This window comes from Lissotriton vulgaris, chromosome 2_1 (genome assembly GCF_964263255.1).
Source record: "Lissotriton vulgaris chromosome 2_1, aLisVul1.2, whole genome shotgun sequence".
NCBI lineage: Eukaryota > Metazoa > Chordata > Amphibia > Caudata > Salamandridae > Lissotriton > Lissotriton vulgaris.
This window is the reverse complement of record NC_141687.1, coordinates 872,465,342-872,493,328: the sequence shown is the minus strand read 5'-3', so window position 1 is coordinate 872,493,328 and position 27,987 is coordinate 872,465,342. Positions and strand designations below refer to the sequence as shown.

Here is a 27,987-nt window from a genome sequence, read left to right as displayed (position 1 = left end):
CTACCCCAGTCAACTGATCTGGGCTTAATCCTTCATCATTCTTTAGCTCACTCCACCACCCTGGTTCAGACATGGCCATATGCAAATCAGTCTGACCCTGTGCCTCATGGGAATAGTCCAGCTCGGACTGCCAAGCTATGTCTTCCCTGGACCGGAAACAAGCATCCTGGGACCGGTTTCGAGTTCATAACCCTCATCAGCCAGGCTATCTTGAATCCAGTGGCAAAGTGAGCTAGAGGCCTACGTCTGGGCATACCCTGCCAACTTAGGGCGAACAAAGCGATACCAAAGGGGATGATGGATGGAGTGCTTGAGCAAATCAAGCACTCACCCCCAGTCAACTGATCTGGGTTAAATTCATCAGCATTCTTTAGCTCACTCCCCCACCCCAGTTCAGACATGGCCACATGCAAATCAGTCTGACCCTGTGCCTCATGGGAACAGTCCAGCCCGAACTGCCAATCCATGTCTTCCCTGGAATGGAAACAAGCATCCTGGGACCGGTTTTGAGTTCAAAACCCTCATCAGCCAGGCTATCTTGAATCCAGTGGCAAAGTGAGCAAGAGGCCTACGTCTGGGCATACCCTGCCAACTTAGGGCGAACAAAGCGATACCAAAGGGGATGATGGATGGAGTGCTTGAGCAAATCAAGCACTCACCCCCGATCAACTGATCTGGGTTAAATTCATCAGCATTCTTTAGCTCACTCCCCCACCCCAGTTCAGACATGGCCACATGCAAATCAGTCTGACCCTGTGCCTCATGGGAACAGTCCAGCCCGAACTGCCAAGCCATGTCTTCCCTGGAATGGAAACAAGCATCCTGGGACCGGTTTCGAGTTCATAGGGACCCACGTCTGGGCATACCCTGCCAACTTAGGGCGAACAAAGCAATACCAAAGGGGCTGATGGATGGAGTGCTTGAGCAAGTCAAACACTTACCCCCAATAAACTGATCTGGGTTTAATCCATCAGCATTCTTTAGCTCACTCCACCACCAAGGTTCAGACATGGCCATATGCAAATCAGTCTAATCCTGTGCCTCATTGGGAACAGTCCAGCTTGAGCTGCCAAGCCATGTCTTCCCTGGACTGGAAACAAGCATCCTTGGACCGGTTTCGAGTTCAAAACCCTCATCAGCCAGGCTATCTTGAATCCAGTGGAAAAGTGAGCAAGGGACCTACATCTGGGCATACCCTGCCAACTTAGGGAGAACAAAGCGATACCAAAGGGGATGATGGATGGAGTGCTTGAGCAAATCAAGCACTCACCCCCAGTCAACTGATCTGGGTTAAATTCATCAGCCTTCTTTAGCTCACTCCCCCACCCCAGTTCAGACATGGCCACATGCAAATCAGTCTGACCCTGTGCCTCATGGGAACAGTCCTACTACGTAATAAACAGGGGTTCTGCCCAAATTACCCTCCCATACCTGGGCAAGGAGCATCATAGAGATGAACAAGTAGAAAAAGTGGTACTGAGGAATCAATAAAGCATGGGCTACTTCAAAACAAGATACAATGTATTATCCTGTTTTTTACAGTGATTTCTGTCGTCATTAAATGATATAGTTTAAGAAGGACAATGTTATGAGTCATAAGACAAGGAGGTCAAAATATATACAATATACAAAAGGACAAAGAGACCTATAAATGCAATATATACATTATATATACAACAGTGTGTACCCTAAACAAAAAGAAAAAAGAAGAACACAATCAATTTTCTGTAAATACCCACTCCTCAATTTGGCTGGAGTATCACAACCAAGGTAGTCCTTATAGCGCGTAAGTTATTATTCCTTCTAATCACAAACGAAGTAATGATTATAAAGAGCGCCTAATATTAATCGCAAAATATACAATGTGGTATGACTCCTTAAGCAGATGTCGACGCAGTCGCGGTCGCGTTTCCGCCAACAGTTTCTTGTGGCTTCATCAGGACAAGGGTACTGAAAAAACACACATATAATACAATATAAACAATCCCTAAAAACAAACTATGCCGCAAATAACCTCTCACCCGTTTATGACAATGCAGTGCCCAGCAAAAAGAGAAGAAACGTGAAGACTGAAGAGGTCAATCCAAAGCCCAAACGAACCCAAAAGATCACTATTTCAATTAATACAGTGACTATATGTAAACGCCAAGTAAGTGGAAAAAGGAAGTGTAAATAATCCAGAGCGTGAACAGAATACACAAGGTTTACAGACCCACTCACCAATATCATTCTCTACTATCCACCCTGTGCCTCCAGTCAGGTGTCTATCGGTGCATGGAACCTAATGTTTCGCCAACAATCAAACAGATGCCTCCACGCACACCCACTGCACTCTAGATGCCAATGCACAGTCTAAGTACCTTTAAAGGCTCACGTGGTCCCCCCCAAAAAACAGGGGACACAACCCTGGTGGTACAGCCAACCTCCTCTTCAAGGACATACAGTTCGGGCTCTCCTTAGTACTATGGGGAGAGATGAAATCAGGATCTATCACGCATCCAAAGTAAAAAACACAATAATACTAACACAGAAATTAAATCTCCTACTTATGCTGACATTACACACACCACGTCACATATCGGAGTCTTGCCTACCTCCAAATTAACGATTCTGGGTCAACAACGTATAATTTCCAGGGGCGTGTATCTAAACACACACATGGGCGTTTCACACACCCTCCGCTGAATCGCGGGAAAACCTTGAGTCGGGGACGGGAGAAAAAGAAACAAACAAGGATCTACATTACTCCCCACGTGTCTCTACGGACACCACTCGGGACTAGTGACTAATCCCGTACTTGAGGCAGAGGACTTCTATGCCTACCTCAACACCTTTCAGCTCCCCAGATCAACATTCGACAAGAGATGTACTCGACGATCGTCCGGCCAGTCCACCGTCCGTGAAACCGCGGACAGTCCAAGCGTAGAGAACGCCACGTCATCAAACGAGCGTCTAAGCTGACGTCCACTTCTATGTGTAAAAACACATCAACATAGAAATAGGACCGGAAAACACCGTGTAAACAGTGAAGAAAGGAGACTGAAACAAGTCATGTACTTGCGCACCTACTATTAATCAGAGTATACAAGCAAGCGTTCGGTAATACACACACACACATACAAAAGTCAAAAGGATGAATAAAAAGAACCAAAAAGTTATCCCATCACCATTTGGATGTGCGTAATTATTAAATGGGCACTGTATCACCACAACCAGATTAACAATCTACACATGGCAACTCAGATCACAAAGCACATTTAAAAAGTATCATACAAAATGCAACACATAATGTGATCAAGGAAAAAAACACACTTTCTACAAAGTGTACCTACATGTAAGGTCTACCCTCATCTCTAAGGTGGATTGATCAGCATTCTTTAGCTCACTCCCCCACCCCAGTTCAGACATGGCCACATGCAAATCAGTCTGACCCTGTGCCTCATGGGAGCAGTCCAGCCAAGCCATGTCTTTCCTTGACTGGAAACAAGCATCCTGGGACCGGTTTCGAGTTCATAAACCTCATCTGCCAGGCTATCTTGAATCCAGTGGCAAAGTGAGCGAGGGACCCACCTCTGGCCATACCCTGCCAACTTAGGGCGAACAAAGCGATTCCAAAGGGGATGATGGACAGAGCGCTTGAGCAATTCAAACACTCACCCCCAGGCAACTGATCTGGGTTTAACCCATCATCATTCCTTAGCTCACTCCACCACCCCAGTTCAGACATGGCCATATGCAAATCAGTTTGACCCTGTGCCTCATGGGAACAGTCCAGCCCGAACTGCCGAGCAATGTCTTCCCTGGACCGGAAACAAGCATCCTGGGACTGGTTTCGAGTTCATAACCCTCATCAGCCAGGCTATCTTGAATCCAGTGGCAAAGTGAGCAAGGGACCCACGTCTGGGCATACCCTGCCAACTTAGGGCGAACAAAGCAATACCAAAGGGGATGATGGACGGAGCGCTTGAGCAAATCAAACACTCACCCCCAGTCAACTGATCTGGGTTTAACCCATCATCATTCCTTAGCTCACTCCACCACCCCAGTTCAGACATGGCCATATGCAAATCAGTTTGACCCTGTGCCTCATGGGAACAGTCCAGCCCGAACTGCCGAGCAATGTCTTCCCTGGACCGGAAACAAGCATCCTGGAACCGGTTTCGAGTTCATAACCCTCATCAGCCAGGTTCTCTTGAATCCAGTGGCAAAGTGAGCAAGGGACCCACGTCTGGGCATACCCTGCCAACTTAGGGCGAACAAAGCGATACCAAAGGGCATGATGGACGGAGCTCTTGAGCAAATCAAACACTCACCCCCAGTCAACGGATCTGGGTTTAATCCATCATCATTCTTTAGCTCACTCCACCTCCCCAGTTCAGACATGGCCATATACAAATCAGTCTGACCCTGTGCCTCATGGGAACAGTCCAGCCTGAACTGCCAAGCCATATCTTCCCTGGACCGGAAACAAGCATCCTGGGACCGGTTTTGAGTTCATAACCCTCATCAGCCAGGCTATCCTAAATTCAGTGGCAAAGTGAGCAAGGGACCCATGTCTGGCCATATCCCGCCAACTTAGGGCGAACAAAGCAATACCAAAAGGGATGATGGACGGAGCGCTTGAGCAAATCAAACACTCACCTCCAGTCAACTCAAATGGGTTTAATCCATCATCATTCTTTAGCTCACTCCACCAGCCCAGTTCAGACATGGCCATATGCAAATCAGTCTGACCCTGTGCCTCATGGGAACACTCCAGCCCGAACTGCCAAGCCATGTCTTCCCTGGACCGGAAACAAGCATCCTGGGACCGGTTTCGGGTATGTCACCCTTCATCAGCCAGGCTAGCTTGAAACCACAGCAGTGGCCCCCATCCGACTTTTTGCACCTGTTACCTCACAAGCACATTGTGAGCGATAAAACCAGCTCCCAAGCGGCTCCTGCTTCAGCACAAAGGACAGCCAGGATAACTCTGTACCTGGGTTTTTTGATCCAGGTAAAATCAAATTGAACGCCGTGGCTTAGTCTTAGGACCTGCATCACCTTAACCTTCCTTAGGTTCCACGCAACTTGACCTGCAAGTGACATATTATTACTAATGCCTTTTCCCCACTGACTGCGATGGTATCGTTTTTCAGTATTGATTTGCACTGACTTGTTTTTGCTTCTAAAATTCATAACTCCAGTTATACTTATCGGATTGAATTTGTTTTGGTGTCTAAATTTATATAAAAATTGGATGTATTTTTATTAATTAGTGATGGATTTCTTTCGAGTTGTTTCAATTACTTACCACCCATGTGGATACTCTGAAATGCTTAACACATGTTCCTCTAGTAAAGCATGACTGCTCTTTGCCACTCTACCAGGACTGAGCTAAGAATTTATTATGGTGACTCCAAGAACCATCTTTAGGGTATTGTGGGAGTACTGCATAGTGAAGCCTACCCAGCATCACTACATAATACTCCACCTTCCTACAGTTGTGATGTAGTGTTATTTAAAAAGGTGTGACTTCAACTCTTATCTAAATATGAGCAACGTTGGAGTGGTCCTGAAGATAACAAGATGTTGTTCCAGATCCTGGGGGCATAGCTGGAAAATGCCTGCTGCTTGTTTTTTCTTTTTTACAATAGACTGCAGTCTGATGGTGTCTTAGCTGCAGGTGTGGCGAGAACTACCATGGATGGTGAGCTTGTCTGCAAAGTAATCAGGGTGCTGGTTATGAGAAGGTGGGTTGGTATATGCTGTCCACTAATTAAAGTGGGAACCTTGTACCAGGCCACACAACCCTTATGATGTATGAGGTCAAAGATAACCTTATTAAAAGCTTTCCTAGTGGCAGCAATGGAGAGCAGCCTTCAGGCTTAATCTTGAAGGAATATAAAGCAGCTTGCTTTATCAGAATATCACCTCCTAAATGATTAAATGAAAGGAGAACCACACAGTGTTTATATAAAAATAGGTATTTATTAATATAACACTCTCTACTAGTCTCTACATGAGACTAGGGCATAAAGCACACAATAATAAACCAATAGAACATTTGTAAATAGCGAAATACAGAGCGGGCTCCAGGGGGAGACCGAACCATATACTAAAAAAATGGTATAACAAAGGATCGTGAGGAGACCTCAAGCAAGTTTGTAAAATACCAGCCCACAGGACACTCGCTGAGTGGAGGCCGGAAATCTTCAGTGCAAATACTGCTCAGGATCAGAACTACACAGAGTCTAATGCACAAGCTCAGGAATTGTCACTAAGCATATGCAACTGCAAATATACACAGTGCACAGGAGTTTGGGTTGCACGGTCCCCACAAGGGATACTGGTCTCAGAATAGCTGAGAGGCCAAACCAACCTCAGGGATCTTCGGTAACCTACCTCCTGTTTTGCTGAAATCTTTAGAGTCCTCAGGAGACTGGGAGAAGCAAACCGGTCAGATGCATTTAGGTGCCTGCTTTTGCAGGGCAGTAACTCCTTTGCTCCAAAGGAGAGTCTTCAGTCATCCAGCATCATGCAGGCAGTTGAAGTACTTCTTCTTAGCAGAATCTTGTCCAGGTAAAATCTAATGTCCTGTAGCCAGGTAGCCCACTTTATACCATGGGAAGGGTTTGGAAAGATTTGTGGACCCTCCTAGGGGAGGGGCAGGACAAAGGGGTGGCTACACCCATGTCCTTTGTCCAGTTTCGTGCCAGAGCAGGAGAAAATGTCTCCCAGAACTAGTTTGAGCTGGACTATGCACAGGGTCACCAAATGTCCCCCCAGTGCAGACTTTCTGGCACTCTAAGAGTGCACCCACCCAGCCCCAATACACCAAATCCTGTCTGGAAGGTGGTTACACCTCCCTTTCACAGGATGCCTATTGTCATGCCTTACTCTCTGCGAGCTTGGCTCAGCAGCAGGAGAGCAGTATTGTGTCTGTGGCTGGCAGAACCATTTTGTGCTGCCCAGTTCGAGAAAGCTGGTACCGGGTATACCGGTGACCCACATATGTTTCTTTGGAAGGGTGGAATCATACCTGCCATGCCAGTTGCTGGCATAGAGGCATGATTCCAAGGTGTTTGACACCAATCAAGACATGTTTCTAAGCAGCCGTTTTGAAGTTAGCATTTGCCGCGAGGTTATAATGCACTTAAACATATATGTCTGACTGCATCACAGACAACCCCGGAGAATGGTCTCCGAAGGCTGCAGAGGGACTCTGCTCATGCAGGGGCACCCTCTCACGTAAAACTCAGCACCCTGCCTTCAGGATGTTTTTTTTTTCCAAACTTTATTTTCAATTTTACAAGTACAAACAGTGAACCCCCCCCTCCCCCCTAGGCATTGTTAAAAAAACTATTGGTTGCAGATCGACAGACTCATTATGGCACATCACGGGTTAGGACAAAATCTGACAAGTACGTATGTTCATGTGGTAGTATGTCGTAAAACAATATATTATGGACATCTAGAAGGCAGTTCGGCTAGGCCACACCCCTCACATCTTACATTCAACCCTTCAATGATCCTCACCCCTCTCCCCCTCAGATTCTGATCCGTGAGCTGAAAATAGTTCACCACTGGTCCCCTCTGAGTCACTGTGTGATGACTGACTATCAGCAGTGAGACCCTCTATACACATGGTGCGCCACGCTATCAAATCATCCTGTAATTTTTCATCCTTCCTAGTAACTTGCATGTGTGTTTCTTCTGCGAGGGTCCATTGCCTCACGCCTTTAAGCCAAATTTAAAGCTCAGGGGCCCTCTGTCCCATCCAAGTGATGGCTACCCTGCGCCTAGCCAGCACCAACATAAGTTGCAACAGTTTAAATGGGAGTTTTCTCTTTCTAGGTTTGGGTACTAATCCCAACAGGCAGGGTAAGCGTGATAGGTCAATACGGAGGCCCGTAGTAGCCGTAATATGACCGACTACCCCTGTCCAGAAATTCCCCACCAACGGACACTCCCAGGCCAGGTGTAGAAACCCTGCACCTCCCACACCACATCTGGGGCAATTGTCCCTTTTTTCCACGGAATAGCGACTCACTGTTGTCGGGGTGAGGTAGGTGCGGTGCATAAAGTTAAAGTGGATTAGCTTGAATCGTGCGTTGCAAGACACCTGCCGTGTCAAGCTCCCAATACGCTTGCGTTGCCCCTGATCTAGGTGTGCATCTAAGTCTGTCTCCCAGGCCGCCCACGCTGGTGACACCCGGGGGGCAGAATCCCGTTTCATGGCCGCATAAAGTAAGGCTATCAGCCCCCTCCCTGCCACATGATAGCAAAGTATGTAAAGTATGGGTTGTCGGGGGTATCTCCGGGCACTGTGGCCAGACCGAGCGCACTATTGAGCGCAAACTTTGGTAGTGCAGATATTGACCACTGCCGAGGCCGAATGACTCCTCCGCCTGCTCGTATGACAGAAAACTCTCCGAGGGGTACAGATCGGCGAGGACCTCACACCCTCCCTCCCTCCAGTCGCGAAACGACATATGCTGCTCTGTCTCCACCATGGGAGCCAATATCCAAATTGGCAGTTCCTTGTGGAATGGCGCCGAGCGCAGGATACTTTCAATGAAGGGTTGCCATATTGCAGCCGTATGCCGCACCACATAGGGGAGGTCAGCGTTGGCCCTGGATCCACGCATTAAGGCCACACGAAGCTCCTGCACCGTGGCCCGTCCTGCTAACAAACGTATCTCCCACACGTCCGTGTCTGCAAACCACCTGGCCGCTGGAAGGAACGCACAACGGTGCTTAGGGCCACTCTGCTATGTCGCCCCCCCAAAGCAGGGATGTGAGCAACTTGTTGAGGGTCCGGAAAACCCTAGGAGGAAGAGGACACAAGGAGTTTTGGAGGACATATAGTATCCTCGGCAGCATCACCATTTTAGCGATTGCAAGCCGCCCCATTAGGGACAGTGGTAATGTATTCCAAAAAAGTATGGATTGCCGGAGGGACGTGAGCACCCTGTCTGGGTTACGGGCGAGGGACTGCTCCTCCGTCGAGGCCACATGTATTCCCAGATAGCGGAAACTGGTCTGCTCCCATCTTAGTCCCAGCTCTGGTAAATCCTCCTGAGGCACCATGTCAAAGCCGGATAACGGGAAAATTAGGGACTTGTTGCGATTTAGGCGCAAGCCCGACACCTCACCAAAGCGATCTAGGAGGTGGAGCAACCTTGTGAGCGCCTCCCTGGGGGTCGTTAAGTAAAACAAAGCGTCATCCGCGTATAACGAAATGACATTGCAGGTGTCCCCCACCTGAACACCCCATTGCTGTAGCTCAGTGCGGATCTTAACAGCCAACGGCTCCTCTATTGCCAGAGCGAAGAGCAGCAGCAAGAGGGGGCACCCCTGTCTCGTGCCCCAACCCAGCTGCCACTCCTCCGACCTTGCACCACCCAGACGCACCCGGGCCCTAGGAGAGCTATAGAGGATCCTAATCCAGCGGGCGAAGTTGGGCCCAACTCCCAATGTCTGGAGAACCTCCTGCAGGAAGCCCCAGTCGACGGTATCAAAGGCCTTGGCGAGATCTATGGAGACCAGGACCGTCTGTTCTTCCCTTTTATGTACCTCATCCTGAAAGTGTGCCAACCGTCTCAGATTCATGGCCGCGTTTCGCCTGGGGATAAATTCGCATTGGTCTTGGTGTACCAAGTGCTCCATGTGGGGCGCCAGCCGAGTGGCCAATAGTTTTGTGAGAATTTTGATATTCGTGTTTATCATGGTGATTGGCCGGTAGGAGGAGGGGTCGTGCTTGTCCCCCCCAGGTTTGAGGATCATACAGATCTCCCCTTGGGCCATGCTCGGTGGGAGGACTCCCTTTTCGAGCGCCTCCAGGTAGACCCGCAGAAGGAGCGGAGCTAACGGATCCCGAAATTTGTGATAAAATTCCGCGGGAAACCCGTCGCTTCCCGGTGATTTGGCACGCGGCAAGCCGTGACATTTATTTCACGCAGTCCATAGGTCCCCTCAGGAAGGATCCGCCGCCTCGGGAGTCCCGGATCCCGCAGTCTCTGGCACCACCGGAGCGGTGAGCGACGTGCTTTCTGCCCTGACCTGCAACGTTTCCAGGACCAGTATTTCTTCGGGCTCCTGAGGCTTGATTGCCCCCGTCTCGTCTTCGGCATCCGTCTGGACCAGGTGTAAAGCCCCATCATCCCCCACTGTGACTCTGCGGCTCTCCTCGCTTTCTGCGGCTTCGGAACGGCGTCTCCTCCTGTTAGGGCGTTTCCGTGTTGGTTGCGTTCCCCAATTGTCATGAGGTCCCCTGTGTTCGCCTGGCGGAAGGTCATCTCCTCTGATCTCCAGCCATTCCCAGACCTCTTCCTGGGAATCGAAGAAGTGTGCCTTTCCCTGGGATAGTACCTTGAGATTGGCCGGATATAGCAGCATGTACTGCAGATGCATCTCCCGGAGCTTTTGCTTAACTCCCAAAAAGGACTTTCGCTGCTCTTGGACTTGTTGGGTGTAATCCGGGTAGATGGAGATCCTGCTGTTTTCAAAAGTAAGATTCGCTGTCTCCCTAACCGCACGGAGAATACAGTCTCTGTCCTTATAATTTAGAATTTTGGCTATGAGAGCCCGCGGAGGGGCACCCGGTCGCGGCGGAGGGACCAGACCTTCAGGATTGTTAAGGTCTGCCATGGGGGGACTGCTAGGTATTTAAATGTGAAATGATTTAAATAGATATAGTGAACCTATATCTTAAGTAAGTGGTACAAGCACCAGCTTACACAGTCTGCTGTAGCAGGCTTGTCGTGTCGATTTGGATGGCCTCTCAGGGGTGGCATAATATATGCTTCAGCCCATGAGAGGCCTCTGGGGTACCTATGCCCTCGTTACGTGGGGTACCATATACTTGGGACTGATAAGGGTACCCCAGAATCCAATCTGGAGTGTAGCTAAAGTACATGCATATCAATTTAAGAAAGAAAGCAGATAGATTGGGGTCCGGGATAGCAGGATCCCAGACAGACTAGGCCAAAACAGTGTGACATCGGCAAAAAGTGGGGGTAACCATAAGAAGCAGATACTACTTTCCTACACTGGTCATGATGGCTTTGTAACCAATGCTGCTAGTTTTGAACATGGTGCAGGGAAACCAATGGAGTTTCATAAAGAAGTGGGTGATATTATCATATTTCCCCAGGCCCTGCATGAGATGTGCTGCTGCTAGAGATGCCAGTGTGGAGTCTGTGGAGCCATTGACTAGAGCCATCCAGATGTGAGATTATGAGGGCTTGAACAGTAGTTCTGGTGTGGCTTTCTAGAAGAAACAGTTTGATTTTCTTTAGAAGAGAGAGATGGTACAAGGCAGTCTTTTGGTTTTTATGCACTGTATTTGTTGAGGGAGAGGTTGGTGTCCAGTGTGAATCCAAGTGACTTGGTGTGCGGTCAAAGTTGGGGTTCAGTTTGAAGCCTGAGAGGCCATGGACTAAGGCATTACCACTATCCTGTTGTGATAGTAAGAGAGCTTGAACAGCAGGTCTGAAGTTGTTTTCTAGAAGAAACAGTTTGACTTTCTTTAGAAGAAAGAGCTGGGACCAGGTCATCTTTTTTATTTTTTTGGCAGTGCATTCCTGTATTCATTGAGGGTGTGGTTGGTGTCCACCGTGAATCCAAGAGACTTGGCATCCAGTGAAATTTGGGGTTTGAAACCATCTAGGTTCATGTTGTTGAGTCAGGTTTTTACAGATCTTGTTTGTTGTTTTTGGTAAATACAGGAATTCTGTCTTGGGTAGGCTGGGCTTCAGGTTGGTGATAGACACCTGTATGATATGCCAGCAGTGTTTGAGGGTATAGATGTCTGAAGCAGAGGAGACTTATAAATAGAGTTGTGTATCATCAGCATATGGTGAATCTCGATGCTGTTATTTGTGAGTAGGGCAGCTCCACATTTTTTGTTTTAACACATTTATTTGGGATTTTGGATGAAACATATATGCACAAATATGTTTCCGATACATAGTTTATGACATTCTCTTAACTCATTTAATCAGATATCGCACTAATACATTTAACAGTTAAAGATACAGTATATTTCTGATTATATTGATTTCCCCCCCTTGTCTATCCTAACACCCAACTTCCATTGCGCAACCCCCCCACTTGGAACTCCGACCTCTGACACATAAACATACCCCTTGTCCACCTCTAGCTCTCGTGCCCGCCCCTCGTCCATATTCCCAGGTTCCCATTCCTCCAGTGTTCCCCTGTGGGCACTACAAATCCCCTCTCACTCAAGTCTGACCTGCATCCACCCCCACCTCCTCCCGACTCCTCAGGTCTTCCAGATAGGGAGAGTCCCCCGCTGATTACGCTTCCTCTAGAGTTGCCTCAGACTCCTTTAAAGTATTGACTAGAGTTTCCCAAGTCCGAGTTTGTTCCAGTGTAGCAATCTCTCTTTTGGAGCTTCTAAGGAGTATCCTCCCTTCACAGGCTGCCCATCTCTCTAATTCAGCCTTCCATGCAAAGGCATAGGGCAGTTCCACATAAAGGTTGAAAATGACAAGAAACAGTATTGAACCCTGGGAAACTCCACAGGAGACAGGGGTCTTTTGTGACCTGAAGATGCCCATGTGAACAAACTGGTGTTGGTTAGAAAAGTAGGAGGAGAACCAATTAAATATATTGCTGGTGTATCCCATTCGAGAATCGAGGGTGCTTAAGAGGGTGAGATGGTTGACTGGGTGAAAGGTAGCTAATGGGTCCAGCAGTTTCGGGAGGCAGGGGTCATCTTCATCTCTGGTCAAGAGTGTGTTGTCAATGATATGTAAGCTAGAGGGCTCTGTGTTGTTGTATTATCCAAAGCCAGAATGGCAATCATGCCGGGGAGGGTTACCACTGATATGATCTTGGAGTTAAACATGGGCTGCTTTTTTACTAATCTTGCAAAGGAATGGTAGGTGAGTGATAGGCCAGTAGTGTGAGAGGTCATCCGGTTCTAGTATAGGTTTCTTTAGGAAGAGAAGAAGCTGGCCTGTCTCAGAAGATGTCTTAAGTGACAGAGTAATTGCATTGAAATGAGCTGCTTTGTGTTCCATTGTGTAAGAGAGGTGGTGCATGGAAGGTCCTGTGCATTCACCCATGGATTTTGACGCAAAGGCTTGTAGGCATGGATTTGCCTCAGAATCCTGCATCTCTCTTGTGGCTGGTGAAAAAGTGAGAAATATCTTTATTTCTCCTCGTTATTTTGCCTTTGCATGTGTCCTGCATTGTGCAACACACATGCAAAGAAGAAATAGCCTCAAAGGATAGTAGGAGGTAACAATTCTTGCACAAACAATAACCTGACCGCAATGCAGACACCCTTGCACTATGGCGTAGTGGTGTCTGTGTTGGCGCTAGGCAGCACAAAGCATGCCAGCGCCTGGGGAGAGCAGAACTGTGCCATTTGTTAGAAATTATGACACAGGTCTGCTCTTTCCAGGTGATGTAACTCAGAATTGCACCTTTCCTGGCTGTGATGTGCCACTCCCTACTAAATCTGGCCCTGAATGTGGGCACATGAGTATTCAGTGAACCAGATGACGTCACCATTCTCAAGCCTGTGGCTAAATTTGACTCAATGTATTCGACCTCAACCATCCTTGGCATGTAAAGTAATAGCGGAAAGATCGTTTTTTCTAGTTCTCTTGAAGTGTACTGCACAGCTATTCTTAATGGGCGATAAATCCAATAAAGAGGAGACTTCTTCATTACAGCTAGTAACAGCTACTAACAATCTACATTTATATCCTCTTATAAAAACAAATTGCTTTCAGCTATATGTGGCTATGCAATAAAAGGTCCATGACAGTTTATGGTAGCAACCTTGTTACAGTACATTGACCAGCCTCTGATTCTTTTTTGCGGACAGCAGTGGGTAACCAATAGAGTCATTTTAAGAATAGGGATTAATGGTCCTTGCCTGTGTCCGACCAGCAGAGGACAGCCTGCCACATTTAACTACATTTTGCCAAAAGTGCTCCTGTCAACCTGGCAGGAGCACTTTTGTCAAACCTGTAATGCTGGAAGTGCCCCAATGTCTTGGAAGACCTGCATTACTTTTTGCTTCTTAGAATCAAACCTCTCAGGCTGGTGGTGTTTCTGAAAAACAGAAAGAGAATGGCGCTGACACACAGGGAGCATTCCTCACGAGGAGGGGAGCCATTGATTATTTATTTTGGCCAGGTTGGCAGCACCATACGAATGTGGGGCATTTGCCAAGAGGGAAGAGACAATGTCTTGGGAGCTCATGTGTAACAAGATTGGACGGATCTCTACCTGTGTGGGATGAAGGGAGCCAGGCTACTCTGGACTGCCTAGATCATGAAGTCCCTAATGTGGAACCTCTGCCTGCTGCTTTTGTGAGAGGGGAAGGGGTCTCCGCATCCATACACTTCTTGCACCCTTTGTGGAAGGACCAGTGTGTTATCCTGTAGAAAGTTGTCAGCCCAATATCAAAGTGCGGTGTGCTGAACTTTCCCAAAGAATAGGTAGCATTGATCCCCGGCTGGTGTCTTGAATCCCACAGCCAATGCTTTTCATAAATGGCCAGGGACTCCCAGTTACTGGGTACCTGAGTGTTTTCATTTGAAAGTGAAAGTACCAGCTCTTGTCAGCTGGGGTACAGCAGTTCCAATAGGAGAGTGCCAATACTTTCTAGTACCAAATGTGTAATACTCTAGGACAGACGTTACCATCTTTTTGAGATCTCAGTTTCAACGCCTGGCACAACTTTCAGTCTTGAAGAACACATGCACTAGGAACTTTTCTTAAGCTTTCTATTAGCTAAACTTTCTATGGGTAGGAAAGCCGCAACCATTAGTGCTGTTCTCCTTATTAAAGAACCGTTCAAGAATATTTACTTGTTGATTTCGGAACTCCAGTTTTAACATGCATTCGTGCTTAATTAATTTCATCTTTTGAATTCAAGTGAACCAGCATTGACACTCAAGCACCTTATAAACTATTATTTCCATTCTCCGGGCAACGCAGACTGGGCTTGAATCTCTCATGAATTCATAATGCCATTGGTGTGGGTTATCCTGGGCAGCGCATGCACTGCTCTGCAAGGCATGTTACATTCAGTGGAGAAGTGTGGCTCAATGATTAGAGCGGCAGACCCTGATGCAGAGGTCTAGTCCGGGACCAGGGTTCAATTCCCCGCCTCGGCGGGTCTTGGGCTCAAACTTCCACGGACCTGATAATTCTCGCCTCGGTGCCTATTCCAATCATGGAGTCCCACGCTTGCTTAATCTCCACAACGGCCCACACAACGCTAAGGATGCCTGGCCTCCACCTTGGGAGTGGACGCCTCACAGAGAAACTAAGGATGCCTGGCCTCCACCTTGGGAGTGGACGCCTCACAGAGAAAGCCAGGATGGGTTTCACAGCGGTTTTCGTATGATCGCCTTGAGACCCTTGCGGGTGAGTAGTGCGCTATACAAGTATCAATTTACATTCAGGTATGGACTAGAAGCTCCCCCCATTTCTGCCCATCTCTTCAATTGGCTCTTGTTGCTGTCTTTTCTAAAAGATTGCTTTCGATTCATGAATCGGCTTAGTAGACCCTCCTTAGTACCATCTTGTCTACATTTGTAACCTCTCATGCGGACTGCACCTTTTACTTCGGTTGTTACACGGTCTGTTTTATCTACAGTCTGTCAGCACTATTTTCTTTAATGATTTTCCCCAATTGCAGGCACTACACGCTTTCCTGCAAGGGTGCCTGCTTTGCCTCCAGACGCCGCGCTTCGGTTTCAGCACAGCACCACGTTTAAATTTTTATTACCAATATCAGCCAACTTGCACCTTTGCATCTACTGCCGCGCCCTTTTTTTTGCCAGCGCAACCCGCTTGCTCTTCATTGCCGTCCCGCCCCCGGGCGCCGCGCAAATCTTTCATCATTAACAATAACATGGGCGCCACGCTTAATACTTTTATACTTGTATTGTTGTTAATCACTATTAGCTATGTTTTTTTTTTAAAGTTAGCAATGCCACATGTAATCATTGGTGACCAAGAAATTAAGTAAACAATGGCAGCCACCCAACTTTTATTTCAAACATAGCAGATTATCCGCTTTTGTATTAACAGCATGGGCGTTGCGCTTTAGGTTGCAGCACAGCGCCTGCTTTTCCACTCTGCTGACTGCTCCTCATCGCTGTCACATGCCCCCTACACCCGGCGCTGTGCTCAACTTTCAGCATTAACAAGACGGGTGATGATGATATGATATGATACAGGGAATTTGTAGAGCGCTCGTTCACCAGCGGTTTCTTGGCGCTAAGTAGGGAGGGGTGCGTGGACATATGCAGCGGAAAAGATATTAGTCGTAGGCCCGGGAGAAAAGCCACGTCTTGAGGGACTTTCTGAACATGGGATAGGAATGGATTTGGCGTACTTCAGGAGGAAGAGTATTCCGGAACGGAGGTGCCAGGAACGCAAAACGAAGCCCACCAAGTTTTTTCCGTTTAAAAGAGTGCGGGTGCCACACTTGAAAGTTTAGTTGACCTGCTGACTTTGGCAATGCTTATTCCTCTGTTCTACAGGTAATATCCCCCCAGCCTCTTTGCTCCATTTGCCCCTCCCCTAATGTCCTGTCATGTCCTGAAAGCAGAGCCCAGTGTTCAGGCGCAGCCTGCCCTTCCTGCTCCCCAGCCCGCTGCCCACCGCACCCTCCACGCCATTCCTGCTTCGAGCACAAGACACAGTCTAGACATTACAAGCATTTGCAATGCAACAGGTCTCGCATTTAGAAGATTTTGAGCTATTGGCTTTGTAAATGGCAATGCCTTTTATTGATGTGCTTTGAAAACCTGCAAACAACGACTATACGTACAAAGTGAACATAAATAAAAGACACTGCCATTTACACAAAGCCAAAAGGTCAAAGTTTCGAAAATGCAAGACATATTGCATTGCAAATGCTTGTTTTACTTTTCATTAGACAAAGGCAATGACACTGGTTGAGTCCACGCGCTCAGTGCACATATCATATTTTGGCGAGCCATTATAGCAATTCTTGACAATATGGTGGAGATCAGTATCATGGGCATTGTTTACAATACAGAAACAGAACTAACAGCTGCGTGCATTGTAGACTTGGTGGTCAGGACAGCTCGGTCGTGCGGCGCCTCATTGTACACAACTTGTTTTAATTTGTGTACCTCAGCACTTAACATCGATTAGATCTGTGAGCCCTTCTTTGTTCTTCTGAGTCACAGTCGCTGCACACAGTGTATTGTATCTCGCCGCAAATGAGCGTCATGGCAGCATAGATGAATGTAGTATTGCATAACCAGCAAAAACCCCATTGTCAACCTTTACATTGGATAGTTAATGGCCTGGAACGGAGCGTTAAAGATCTTTATCATGTCCAAAATAGCTGAAGCCTGTTGCTAACCCAGGCAAGTGGCAGGAAGCCCGCAGGTTCCTGGCCACTCCCTGGGGGTTTGTCTGTGGGGTATTTTCAAAAGTGCATAGCCTGGCTGCACTGGGGTTAATCAGAAGTACTTAGACGCAGTCCCTCAATAGGCCATTGGTGGGTGGCCCACCAGCCTGCCAGGTCAGTAGAAGATAGGGCCACGGCTCCCCTGGCTGAGGACCATCTGCTCCTGTTTAGAGATCCCCATCTGTCTGGCTGAGGGAAATGCAGAGTGTGCGCCATGTTGTTTAGCCCCCAACTCTGCAATTCTCTCTGTTTTTCCAAAAGAGACTGCCAAAGAGGGAATTCGTTTTTGAAAATTAAATAATGAATGACCTGACGTACAGGGAGTTTTTTCCCTGGTCATCAGGTCCATGAACGCATTTCTCTGTCCTGGAAAGTCATGCCTGCATGGTGGTCCAGAGTAGAGAAATCTAGTGCCAGTCGCTGGCCGTAATTAAGGAGGGACAACCAGCATTATGTCTTAACAGCCCAGGGTAAACAGGCCTCCAGGTGAAGGGTTTGCGCTGCTGGAGTCAGTTGGGGCTCCGCCACCATAAACCCTGGAGTTCCTCCCCATCTAAGTGGGGTGCTGGAACCACACGTTAGATGGGGCATGTGAACACCCAATTTATGGCTGCTGCTCAGTAGCTCCTCCAAACTCTAACTGGCATCTATAGTCTGGAAACCAGGAATATTTTATAGTCACTGCTGCCCATCTGTTGTCTCCAAACCCAAGTTCCTGTCCTGTGCTAAACCAGCATAGCCTAGGGTAGGCCTACCTCTTTGTAATTTGTACATATATTTTGGGTATGGTTATTTTCTTCTGCTATTTTATCCTTCATAGAATTACAGATTATGGTTGATTTAGGAACTCACAACCTTTTCCTGTAGGGTTTGGTGTATTCCGCAGTACTGGAAACTGAATGTGGAGCCTGGCATCTCTCTCTTCTGTTTTCCTTACACATTAATTTTGCATTTGGTTTTAGGTCACATCGTTTTTTTTTATTCCACATGACTCTTCATGTTTCTTAGATCCTCTTGTCATCTTTTAGATATAAAACCCTGGAGAAAAGGAAGTCATGTTCCCTGGAATACCTGTAGTTTGATGAAACACTGTTAGACGGGGACCTGGAGGGTCGGCCGAGGACAAGGGGAGAGGCCTCCGGAGAGGGCCGTCTCCAGCGATCGTACAGACAAGTAACTTCCCCCCCACAGATGGACACCACACAAGGATGAGGTCAACACTCTTTATATACGATTCTTGAAGCAAGAATATCAGCGATACAGTGAGATCGGGACACGAGGGTCCTCTCAATTCTAGTCTCTGGAAGGGAAAGGGTAGCGGGACAGTCTTGGTACCGGTCTGGTACCGAGGTGGTACGATGGATAGCTCACAATCCTCGAGCTCGGAGTTCTGGAATGTCGGGCCGCGGCAGCGCCAGCAGGCTCGGATGATAAGTCTCACTTGAGAAGGGCCGCGGCAGCGCCAGCCGGCAAAGGAGATGGTTCACACAAGGATGGGCCGCGGCAGCGCCAGCAGGTCCCGGCGAAGATGCAGGTTGCAGAGGGCCGCGGCAGCGCCAGCAGGTCCCGACGAGGATGTAGGTTGCAGAAAGCCGCGGCAGCGCCAGCAGGCAGGACGATGATTCACAAGGCAGGGCTGCGGCAGCGCCAGCAGTCCGTCAAGGATGAGTTCTTCTAGGTGTCTCTCGACTCCAGGATACAACTGCCTTCCTGCTCTGGAGCTGCCCCAGATATAGGTCTGGCCTCCTTTGATGTCCGGACCCTCGCGCTTGGAGGTCGGGAGGTCCGGGATGAGGGAGTCCAGACACCCAGCAAGGGGGTGGAGCCAGCGCCCGGGGAGGCTGGGGGCGATCGGCACCTGGTGGGGGAGAGCCATCAACACTCCTCTCTCCCATTGACCTGCCAAGTGGTCTCTTCACCTCCTGGGTGGATGGTGGTGCCTCGATGTCGGGGCCTGGCCAGGCCCAGGGTTGGGGTCGAGCTGAGGCCACGCGGCCTCGTGGTGCAGTGTCCAAGATGGCGGCTGGGCCCGGGCAATGGTGCTGACGGTGGCCCGGGTCAGCCGATGCTGGGATGTTCGGGAGCAGGCGTCCCGTGGGGGACGGGTTGCGGGTGGCTTCTGCGGGTTGCCGGGGTAGTTCTTCTGGTGACACCGGGAGAGCCGGTGTCCAGGCCCTGTCATGCTGGGAGGGAGCGAGCCTTTCACGAGGCCTGTCCAACAAACACCTTTGCGTTTGGTGCTTGTGCAATCCTGGACTAACTGTGCACTATCAGACTCCCCCTAGCGAAGGTCATTATGAAGCAGCTTTAATTGTGGAATTCCACATTTGGATCTGACATTCCACCAGATTTTAGTGGAAGGACCTTGTAGTTTCAGGCGAGCGCCCCTTATTTGCACAGACCCTGGAGATTTGTTCTTTTCAGACATTGAAAACATTCTCATTGGCCAGCAGACATTGAGCCACTTGGCATGTGTCACTTGAACATCAGGAAAAACCCTGAGCTATATATAACGTCGTGGAAATCTTCAAGGTAGTCTTGTGGTCAAATGTGTCTGGCTGTTGCATATTCACACGCCACGGTTCTTTATTACTGGTTAGTGTCTTCCTGGTCTGAGGGGGTCATTTAAAGTTTTGTGGTGTAGGAGGACCACAATAAATCGGTCCCACCCCACAAAACTTCTGGTTCACCCACTTTATTTAAAGTTGAGGGAAGTGCTGGTTTCTGTTGGCTCTGCTGTCAGAAACCTCTGTACTGATGGCCTGTCCACCTCAGAGACATGAGGTCACAGTGACACCTGTCAAATCTTATTTATGGTGAACAACTGTCACTAGATTTTCATTAAGTGGACCATCATGCAAGACAGAGAATCTTCAATCATGCAAACAGAGAAATCTTCCCCTGGGCCTGGGTTATTGCTTTTTTGTTTTGTAAGATTTTTTTGCCTTAAGACTTTATTCTTAAAAAAAACAGGTGTATCAAGCATAGTGCCTGCTCAGCAAAACTTCACTGCCTTTAACGGAGTTGCCATAGCGGCGGCTCTACAGAAGGCAGAGAGATCCCCGCCTGCCTGGCAGGAATCTCCAAGTAGGGAAGGCAATCATCCACTGAGAAGGCAGAGGCAATTGCCTCCACTGTCCCAGCTCACCTTTCCCTATACTGTAAATGACACCGTAACTCTAGTTGAATGTGTTAGTTTGAGGTTCTTAAGAAGGCAATTCCCTTTCAACATATCAAAGGGATCCTGCAATACTAAATCAAAAGATACCTCATACATTTCAAAACCAGGATCTTGGTTTGATTGAACCAAACAGAATTGCAATGGGCCTCAGTCCAGCCTGGTGGCCCATAATAGACACATCAATCAATCAAAATTCACTGATAAACAAAGTCCATGCATGTGCCTTAGGTGTTGTGATTCTTCTGCTGAAATTCTTTTCCCCGCTCAGTTATTATTGTTATTGTGGTTTCAGACCAGATAACAGACAACCATTCAGCCCAAGAAAAACATAAGATGAGGAATTCATCTCTGCCTGTCACAATGAATAGCACATGAAGTCAGCTTGCTCGTCACACAACAGTAAATCACTCCCTCTCCTTCCGGGTAAATTTTTTAGGTGTCGTCCTTTCTCAAGGAGTAGCCCCAAGACAAAGAAGGAGAGGAAGACTCTTCAGATGAGGTGGATTCAGTTCCGATGTCTCCTCAGGAGAGAGTCCTCAAGACGAGCCTCTTTGGGGCTCCTGTCTAGCTCTCCTCTGGAGTGCCACTCTACATGCTCTGCAGTTAACGGCATACTCCCAGCCGATCCCATTGCTGACAGGCAGTAGGCTGAGGTGATTGAAGAAGGTTGATGGCCCATGGGTCCATAGGCCCCTTAACACAGATTATCTGCATCCCAGGCATGTGAGGATGGACAATAACATGATGGCTGTATTCTCAAGGCAATGGGGCTAAAGTCTTAGACAGAGCCCCAGGTTTTTACGAATTTGGGAGTCAAATTCTCTAGCCAAAAAAATCTAAATTTGCTGCACAAAACATCAAAATTTGCTGTATTTTTGCAGTGGGCAAAATATGTGCCCACCACAAAAATACTGCAGACTTGTGCTTTCAAATGGCCTGCAGGGTCCGTAGGGGCACACAAAGTTGTGAGGCGGCCTGCAGGGTAATTGCTCAAGAGGGGCGAGGTGCATTTCAAAGGCAGGCCACAGAGGAATTTATCACCTCTGCTGCCTGTTGCTCACTCTCCCTTTAATGGCCTCAGTGGCAGCACAGAGAGGGTGAACGGCAGTTTGTTTTTACATATTTTGTGAGCACTTTTGTAAAAACCGCACCATTTTTACTAAAGTGCCAATTTTGCCTTTTTTTTTACAACGCAAAATTCTGGGAGGGTCTACCTGTTGTAGACCCTCATTCACATTTGTGACAAGAGCCTGTCGTCACTAGCAAACGCTCTACTCCAGTTCAGAAAATACCCGCCTGTCCTACACATGTGGCTGAGGACCTGAGGAATCAATTCCTCTGTTTTACATGCCTACTCGTCCTCCTGCTAGTCCACATGCTGAGAGGCCCCAGACCAAATACCTTTCAGGAAGATTAAGACATGGAAAACATTTCCAAAGCTAAGTTCTTTGAGGAATATCAAAAGACAGGATGCTGTGGTTGGGTTTCAAGGAAGGTCCTTTCTCCATTCGTGGAACAAACTAAAGTGCTGGTACCATTGTTTTCCTCCAGGCCTTCAGTCGGTTTAGAGATTTTAAGTCTGACATTCTGGGGGCTGGAAGGCTTATGCAATCCCAGTGGTCAGAAGGAAAATTGGTACTAAGCACAGAGTTATAAATGATGAAACGTTCTATGGACATATCCTTCCTCTGGTCAAACAGTTGTGTTTATTACACCCTTAATTCAGATAAGATCCCAATATCCTAAGGATCTGTACCTTTAGATAGGAATATTGTGTTCCTTCAATGCTTTTAGTAAAAACATAGACTCATTATCATAGCGTATTTGCGGCGACAAGCTATAAAATGCCCTACATTTAAAAAACATGGTAAAAAAAGGTAATTATACAAAGAAAACAATAAACAAGAAATTTTTTTATTGGGAAAAAATAGAGGAAAGTAGAAATTTCAAGAGGGCTGCTTCATAGGCTGCGTGCGACTGGGGCTAAATTGCTATGTTGCTGGTGCAGTGACCCAACAAGCCCTATTTTCATGGGCAGCAAATGTTTTTCCTACCCTCCTTGCAGTCATGTGGGGCTCAGTGATATTTTACTAATCCAGAAACTATGATACTGTACCTGCAATGGTAAATGTATTTATTTTCAATCTTTCAGTAGATGATAATCTGCTAATCAAGTGCTTAAAGACTTTGTCAAAACACAGCCATTTGAACAACTAAATAATATAGAGGTCTATTAGGATGGCGGTCGGAAAATCACTCTGACTGCCATGGTAGCAGGAAAACACCGCCCGTTACGACCGCGGCATAACCGCCAGTCCAATTAGTATGCTCAGCAGTCGAAATCCGACTGTGCCAGCAGCACCGCCGCAATGTCCAAGAAAGCATGTCCAGCTAATCCCTGCACTGCGTGGCAGGCACTGCACACTACCTGCCACCTGGTACAAAGACATGCCCCTAGTGCACCCACACACCCCCCAAGCAAATTGGGGGGCTGCAATTGACCCCGGAGACATTCTCTGCATGCCTTTCCATGGCGGTTTCATCATCGCAGAAAGGCTGGCTACCACCGGCATCATAATCATACAGGCGGAGCCTGGCCCTGCACCGGCCCCATTTTAGCGGTTCAGCTCTGCCCACCAGGCAAGCGTGCAGACTGCTACCGGCGGAAAAGTGGTGGGTAGAAAATCTCACCGCCACTGTCGTCACCGCCATGCTAATGGGACCGGCGTTTTTCTGGGTTGCGATCGCGGGCGGATTACCACTGCCTGCCTGGCGGTGGCAATCTGAGCGCCATCTTAATAGACCCCATAGTATTGTAGGTAACACCATGTGTTTCACTTAGAAAGCTTTCTTTAACATTCTGAAGGTTGCTTCCTTTGTTTTGCATACTCAAAGAGGATGTCTGACAACCATGGTGATCTGCTTGTGTGAAACTGATTTCAAATACACTGAGTGATGACTGTGTGGTCTCCTGAATATCACAAAGCTCAATGGTTACCAAACAGTCTTCCCCCCAGGGCGTCACATGCAGTGAGGATGTAAAGGCGACCACAGTAAATATCATATACGCATTGAGCATCCATTACAGCGGGACATCACATCACAAATGGCTGCTCATTGTGATTCGTGTTTGGCTCGGCTGTAGATGTTACAAAGGTTGCCTCACCCATTCCGTTACCACATATTGATTCCCTACCATTCCATTAGAGTAAGGAAGGGTCAGTGGAACAAAACTGGAAGCGCGGGTAGCTTGCCCCAGTGATTCTGTATTGCCTCCTTTTAGTTGATTCTCTTCCATAAGAACCATTTGACACATAGCTAACTTCCTAGGAGGGAAATATGAGCCTATGCTAATTGATTATTCGATATGTCAATCACATAAACTTCACCATACAATTCTTCTCTCCACACTCTTGTCACTGTCTTGATGAGGACTAAGCCCAGGAAGTGGAAGTTTTTTTTAAATAGAAATATCTGTCACTGCAACGATATTTGGTCCTGAATATGAAGAAAATCACAGCAACTAAATAGTAATTGGCCTTTGGGTATTCATGGCCAAATGCATGGGTGTACTGTTACTGAGGTATCCTCTGTGTAAATATGAGGTACCGGGTCCACCTTTAATAATACTAGCCTTCATCCTTCAGACAGAACAAGCATTGGCATAGCCAATAGGTCTCGCTTCTGGGACCTTATGTGTATTTAGTTATGTAGCACAATATCCTTGGTGCAACAACATAAAGTGTTGCATGGCTAAACACTTATAAGGTCCCAAAGGCAAGACCTATTGGCTATGCCAATGCTTGTTTCACTGGCTTCCCGTCCTCTTTGAGAAGAGGCTTTTCAGCGATCCAAACATGCTCCAGTAGAGCTCTTGTCCTGAACTCTGATCAATATAGGTTCTGTGGAAGGAGGAATGTTATATGGGCTGGGTGGGATCCCACAAAGAAAACAATTACCTAAAAGCTAACCAAATGCTCCTTCATTATAGACAAATGGACTAAATGAAACCTAACTCTGCCATTAGGTAGAAGCAAGGGTCTAGTCTTGGTACAATAAAGCCTCACTGCTACAAGAACAAGAAGTTATTAAGTGATTTGCCCAGAATCACAGGATGCTGTGCTGGCGCCGGGACTCGTGCGTGTTCCCCTAGTTAGAACGTCAGCAGCTTTGGCCATTAATTCACATGGATTCCCTCACCTTGTTAGTTGGTGGACACATTGTAAGCTCTCCATGACCTGTTCAGATGCCCGTAGAAGCAGCGTTATCGCCCCTGCATGACAGGTTGTAGAGTTCCTTCCGGACACATCGCATGAGACACCGCGCAACAGTTTGGGACAACTGTATGGAATAGATTGCATGGCAGATGGCTTACAATGCTTGTGCCAGCTTGACAACCATCCGTATCTCTGTGTGCACGACAAAGTCTCTAATGATATATGTAACCCCGTGAGTAGCATGCTAATGATGTTACCTATGCACAAAGCTCTCATCAGCAAGCAGAGGAAACTGCAGCATGTCACACTTCCTAGGAAATAAAAATGAAGCTGACGAGGAGGGAGTGGGAGAAGGAAGGAAGTACGGGAGGTGATTCACCCGCTGTAAGGCTTATGAGCCATTACAGCAAGCTAGATGGCAGCTGTGCACGTCATGTGCGCTTGTGCGCGTAATAACGAGCTGGTGGCCGGCAAAAGCCTGTGGGTAGCACTTTTAAACCAGCTACTAAATTTCTCACCAGGGCAGCGCATGCGCTTGCTCTAGCGAGACTTAAAAAGCCCTCTGCAGACAGTAAGGCAAAATGTTTTTTTCCAAAAGGGATAAATAGTAAAGAGCAAATGTGACCTTTCACGTGCTCAAATGCTGTACTGCCAGGCTTCATTAAGCCAACTCCTGAGTGCCAGGATTTACACCCTCGTGACTGGTGCCAGGACCCAGAATCCAGCAGGCTGGTGCCAAATATCTAGCTCCAGAACAGTATTAATAAAGTGCTGACACTCGAGTTCTAGTGACGAAAATGAGGTGCACAGTCAGACCCACATATGCTAGGATTCACTTTATTACTTTTTGGTCATTGCTACTGTTCTCATTTGCTTTGCACTCTAGATGTTCTCCTCTAATTATTTTCCTCTCTTCCTTCTCAGGCACGTGATCGAAAGCTTGTGGGGGACTTGAATGCTGCCATCAGCTACGGCTGCACTGCAAAGAGCCTGAACATCTCTGCCTTGGTGCTGAGCCTCTTCTCATTGGTTCTCATTATTGCCCTTGCAGCCACTGGGGCAATGGCCGTGGCAGGTGTAACCCATCAGCAAGGCCAACAAAATGACGTCTGGGGCTTGATTCCAGGAGGTAATGTGGCGGACAGCGGTCACTTCTCCACCACCGCTCAGTGACTTTACCTGCACCTCACTCCTGTCATGTGCTTATCTAGGTTCCTGATCGATACTGTGACCTTATGCCCCTATTCGGCTATAAATCCATTTATTCCCTATATTGGCATAACCGTTCAAGTGCGATTTTCTGTAAAGTCATCTCTGGCCTCACACGAGCAGAGCCACAGAGCCACATTCCAGCATGACTCTCTGCTACTTCCTTTGCGACCAATTAGTGCAATGACAGAGCAGCAGTCACTATCTGATATTCCTAGATAACACTCCGAGTTCTTCAACAAGATAAAAACTTAGCAAACCTGGAAATCCCCGCTTGCTATGTTTTGATTAGTAATGGAACTCTAATGAGCAACTGATAGCTGCCACTTCCTAGTGACATCTTTAATTGACGTCTTATGTCCAGCAAACTTGCGTCAAACCCGGCACCTGTCAGGTATAAATATTACCAACGTTGCCTTAAGCAATACGAAGCTGTGAGCTGTGAGAGCGAAGCTAACTGCTGTTGAGCGTTGCCTGTCGCTGCAGCCTGCTATCCTGTGGTGGTGAAGCTACTGATTACCATTATCGCCGCTACAGCGCGACCTATGGTGCAGTACGCTTGAGGAGCCGTGCAGCCGTCCTCTGCGAAGACATCCAGCCCAGCTGCCCGCGGACGCTGTCACCCCTCCTTCCTCCAGACGCGCTGAGAGAAGCCGCTGCATTTCTCGTGCAGAGAAATCCAGTCCCGGCGCTTCCAGTTTACCCTCGCAGGTGACTGGGATATCGAGAGAGACCCCTGAAGGAGATACCAATCCTCCATCATTCTATTCAGAGGTATGGTGTTGACTAAACCCTTAGACGAGAATTCTTGAAACAAACCTTGGCAAAACCAACTTAACTTAAGCTACTTACTTACTCCCCTTCTCACGTGTTAGGCCTAGGTCAGGCACACTGGGGTAGGCTTAGTTAGAAGCACCAGTTGAGTATGTTAGCCTAATGTATATATGACTGTATATATGTTTTATTACTTTTAAACCATTGTATGGCTAAGAAACCATATCAATGCTTTTACAGTTCTATTTCGCAATACTTATCTTACTGTACGTACTTTTTATAATAACAATTATTGCAATTGTGGCAATACATTTCTCTTGTACGAGAAGAAAGACTGTTCAATAAATGTTAACCCTTTATTGATAAACGCCCGTCTCTCTATTCTCTACATACTGTGAAAGTAAACTGCACTAGACTGACTGAGTGAAATCTATGTCTATTGTTTCACACGACCCTAGAGATCGACTCTTGATCTGAGGAGCAAAGTTGTCATGTTGCACGGTTGTTGGAAAGCTGAATCCCTTCTTGTCTGTGCCAAGGAAGCTGATCACTTCCTATGCAGAGAAGAAAGTTTCCAGTGACCTCTGAGCTAGTTGGTAACACAACCCAATTAAGTTTAGCATAGTCAGTGGAGGCCTGGAATATAAGCAGTTCCACGTCGATACTACTGTTTATGTTATTCCAATGCGCAGGGCCTAGTGGGAAACTAGGAACTACACTACATGGCGCCCAAACGTTTGGTAAGGCGATAAACTAACGTAAGACTTGTAGAGTAACTCAGTCGTGCATATTTCACACCCCTTTCTCCCGTAAATACTCCAATAGACGTCTGGAGTGGGTGAAAGGTTAAAATCCGCCCGACCTTAGTAGGAAGAGATTCCTATGTAAAGCTCTGGTTTATTCAACGTTGAAGGATACAGTGTTCCAAAATATTGTGCATCTAATCTTTGTCTCCTTGGAGACCTACTCTGCAAACCTCGCATTTTTACAATGCCAGAAAACGGAACCCCTGGGGCCGCAGTAGATGCGACTCAGCAAGGTCCCGAATACACAGACCCGGGTGCTATTATCATCCCGGTCCAGTTAAGAAGATCTATAACGTTAAAACTTATAGAAAACGGACTGCCACCTCAAGGTGGTACAGTAATTTTCGTGATAGAGGCTCACGAGTATCGGCAGAC

The 27,987-nt window shown here is 47.5% G+C and overlaps 1 protein-coding gene across 1 annotated transcript in view; it reads left to right on the top strand.

Annotated features, from left to right (window-relative positions):
• LOC147731340 (interferon-induced transmembrane protein 1-like) overlaps positions 1 to 26,002 on the top strand; it is a 227,534-nt gene extending 201,532 nt beyond the window's left edge. Inside the window, exons 2-3 of the mRNA XM_086958725.1 lie at positions 12,474 to 12,485; positions 25,748 to 26,002. Of these exons, the coding sequence (XP_086814851.1) occupies positions 12,474 to 12,485; positions 25,748 to 25,996 (261 nt within the window). The 3' untranslated portion in view covers positions 25,997 to 26,002. The remainder of the gene's footprint in view (positions 1 to 12,473; positions 12,486 to 25,747) is intronic.
• Positions 26,003 to 27,987: the final 1,985 nt, after the last annotated feature.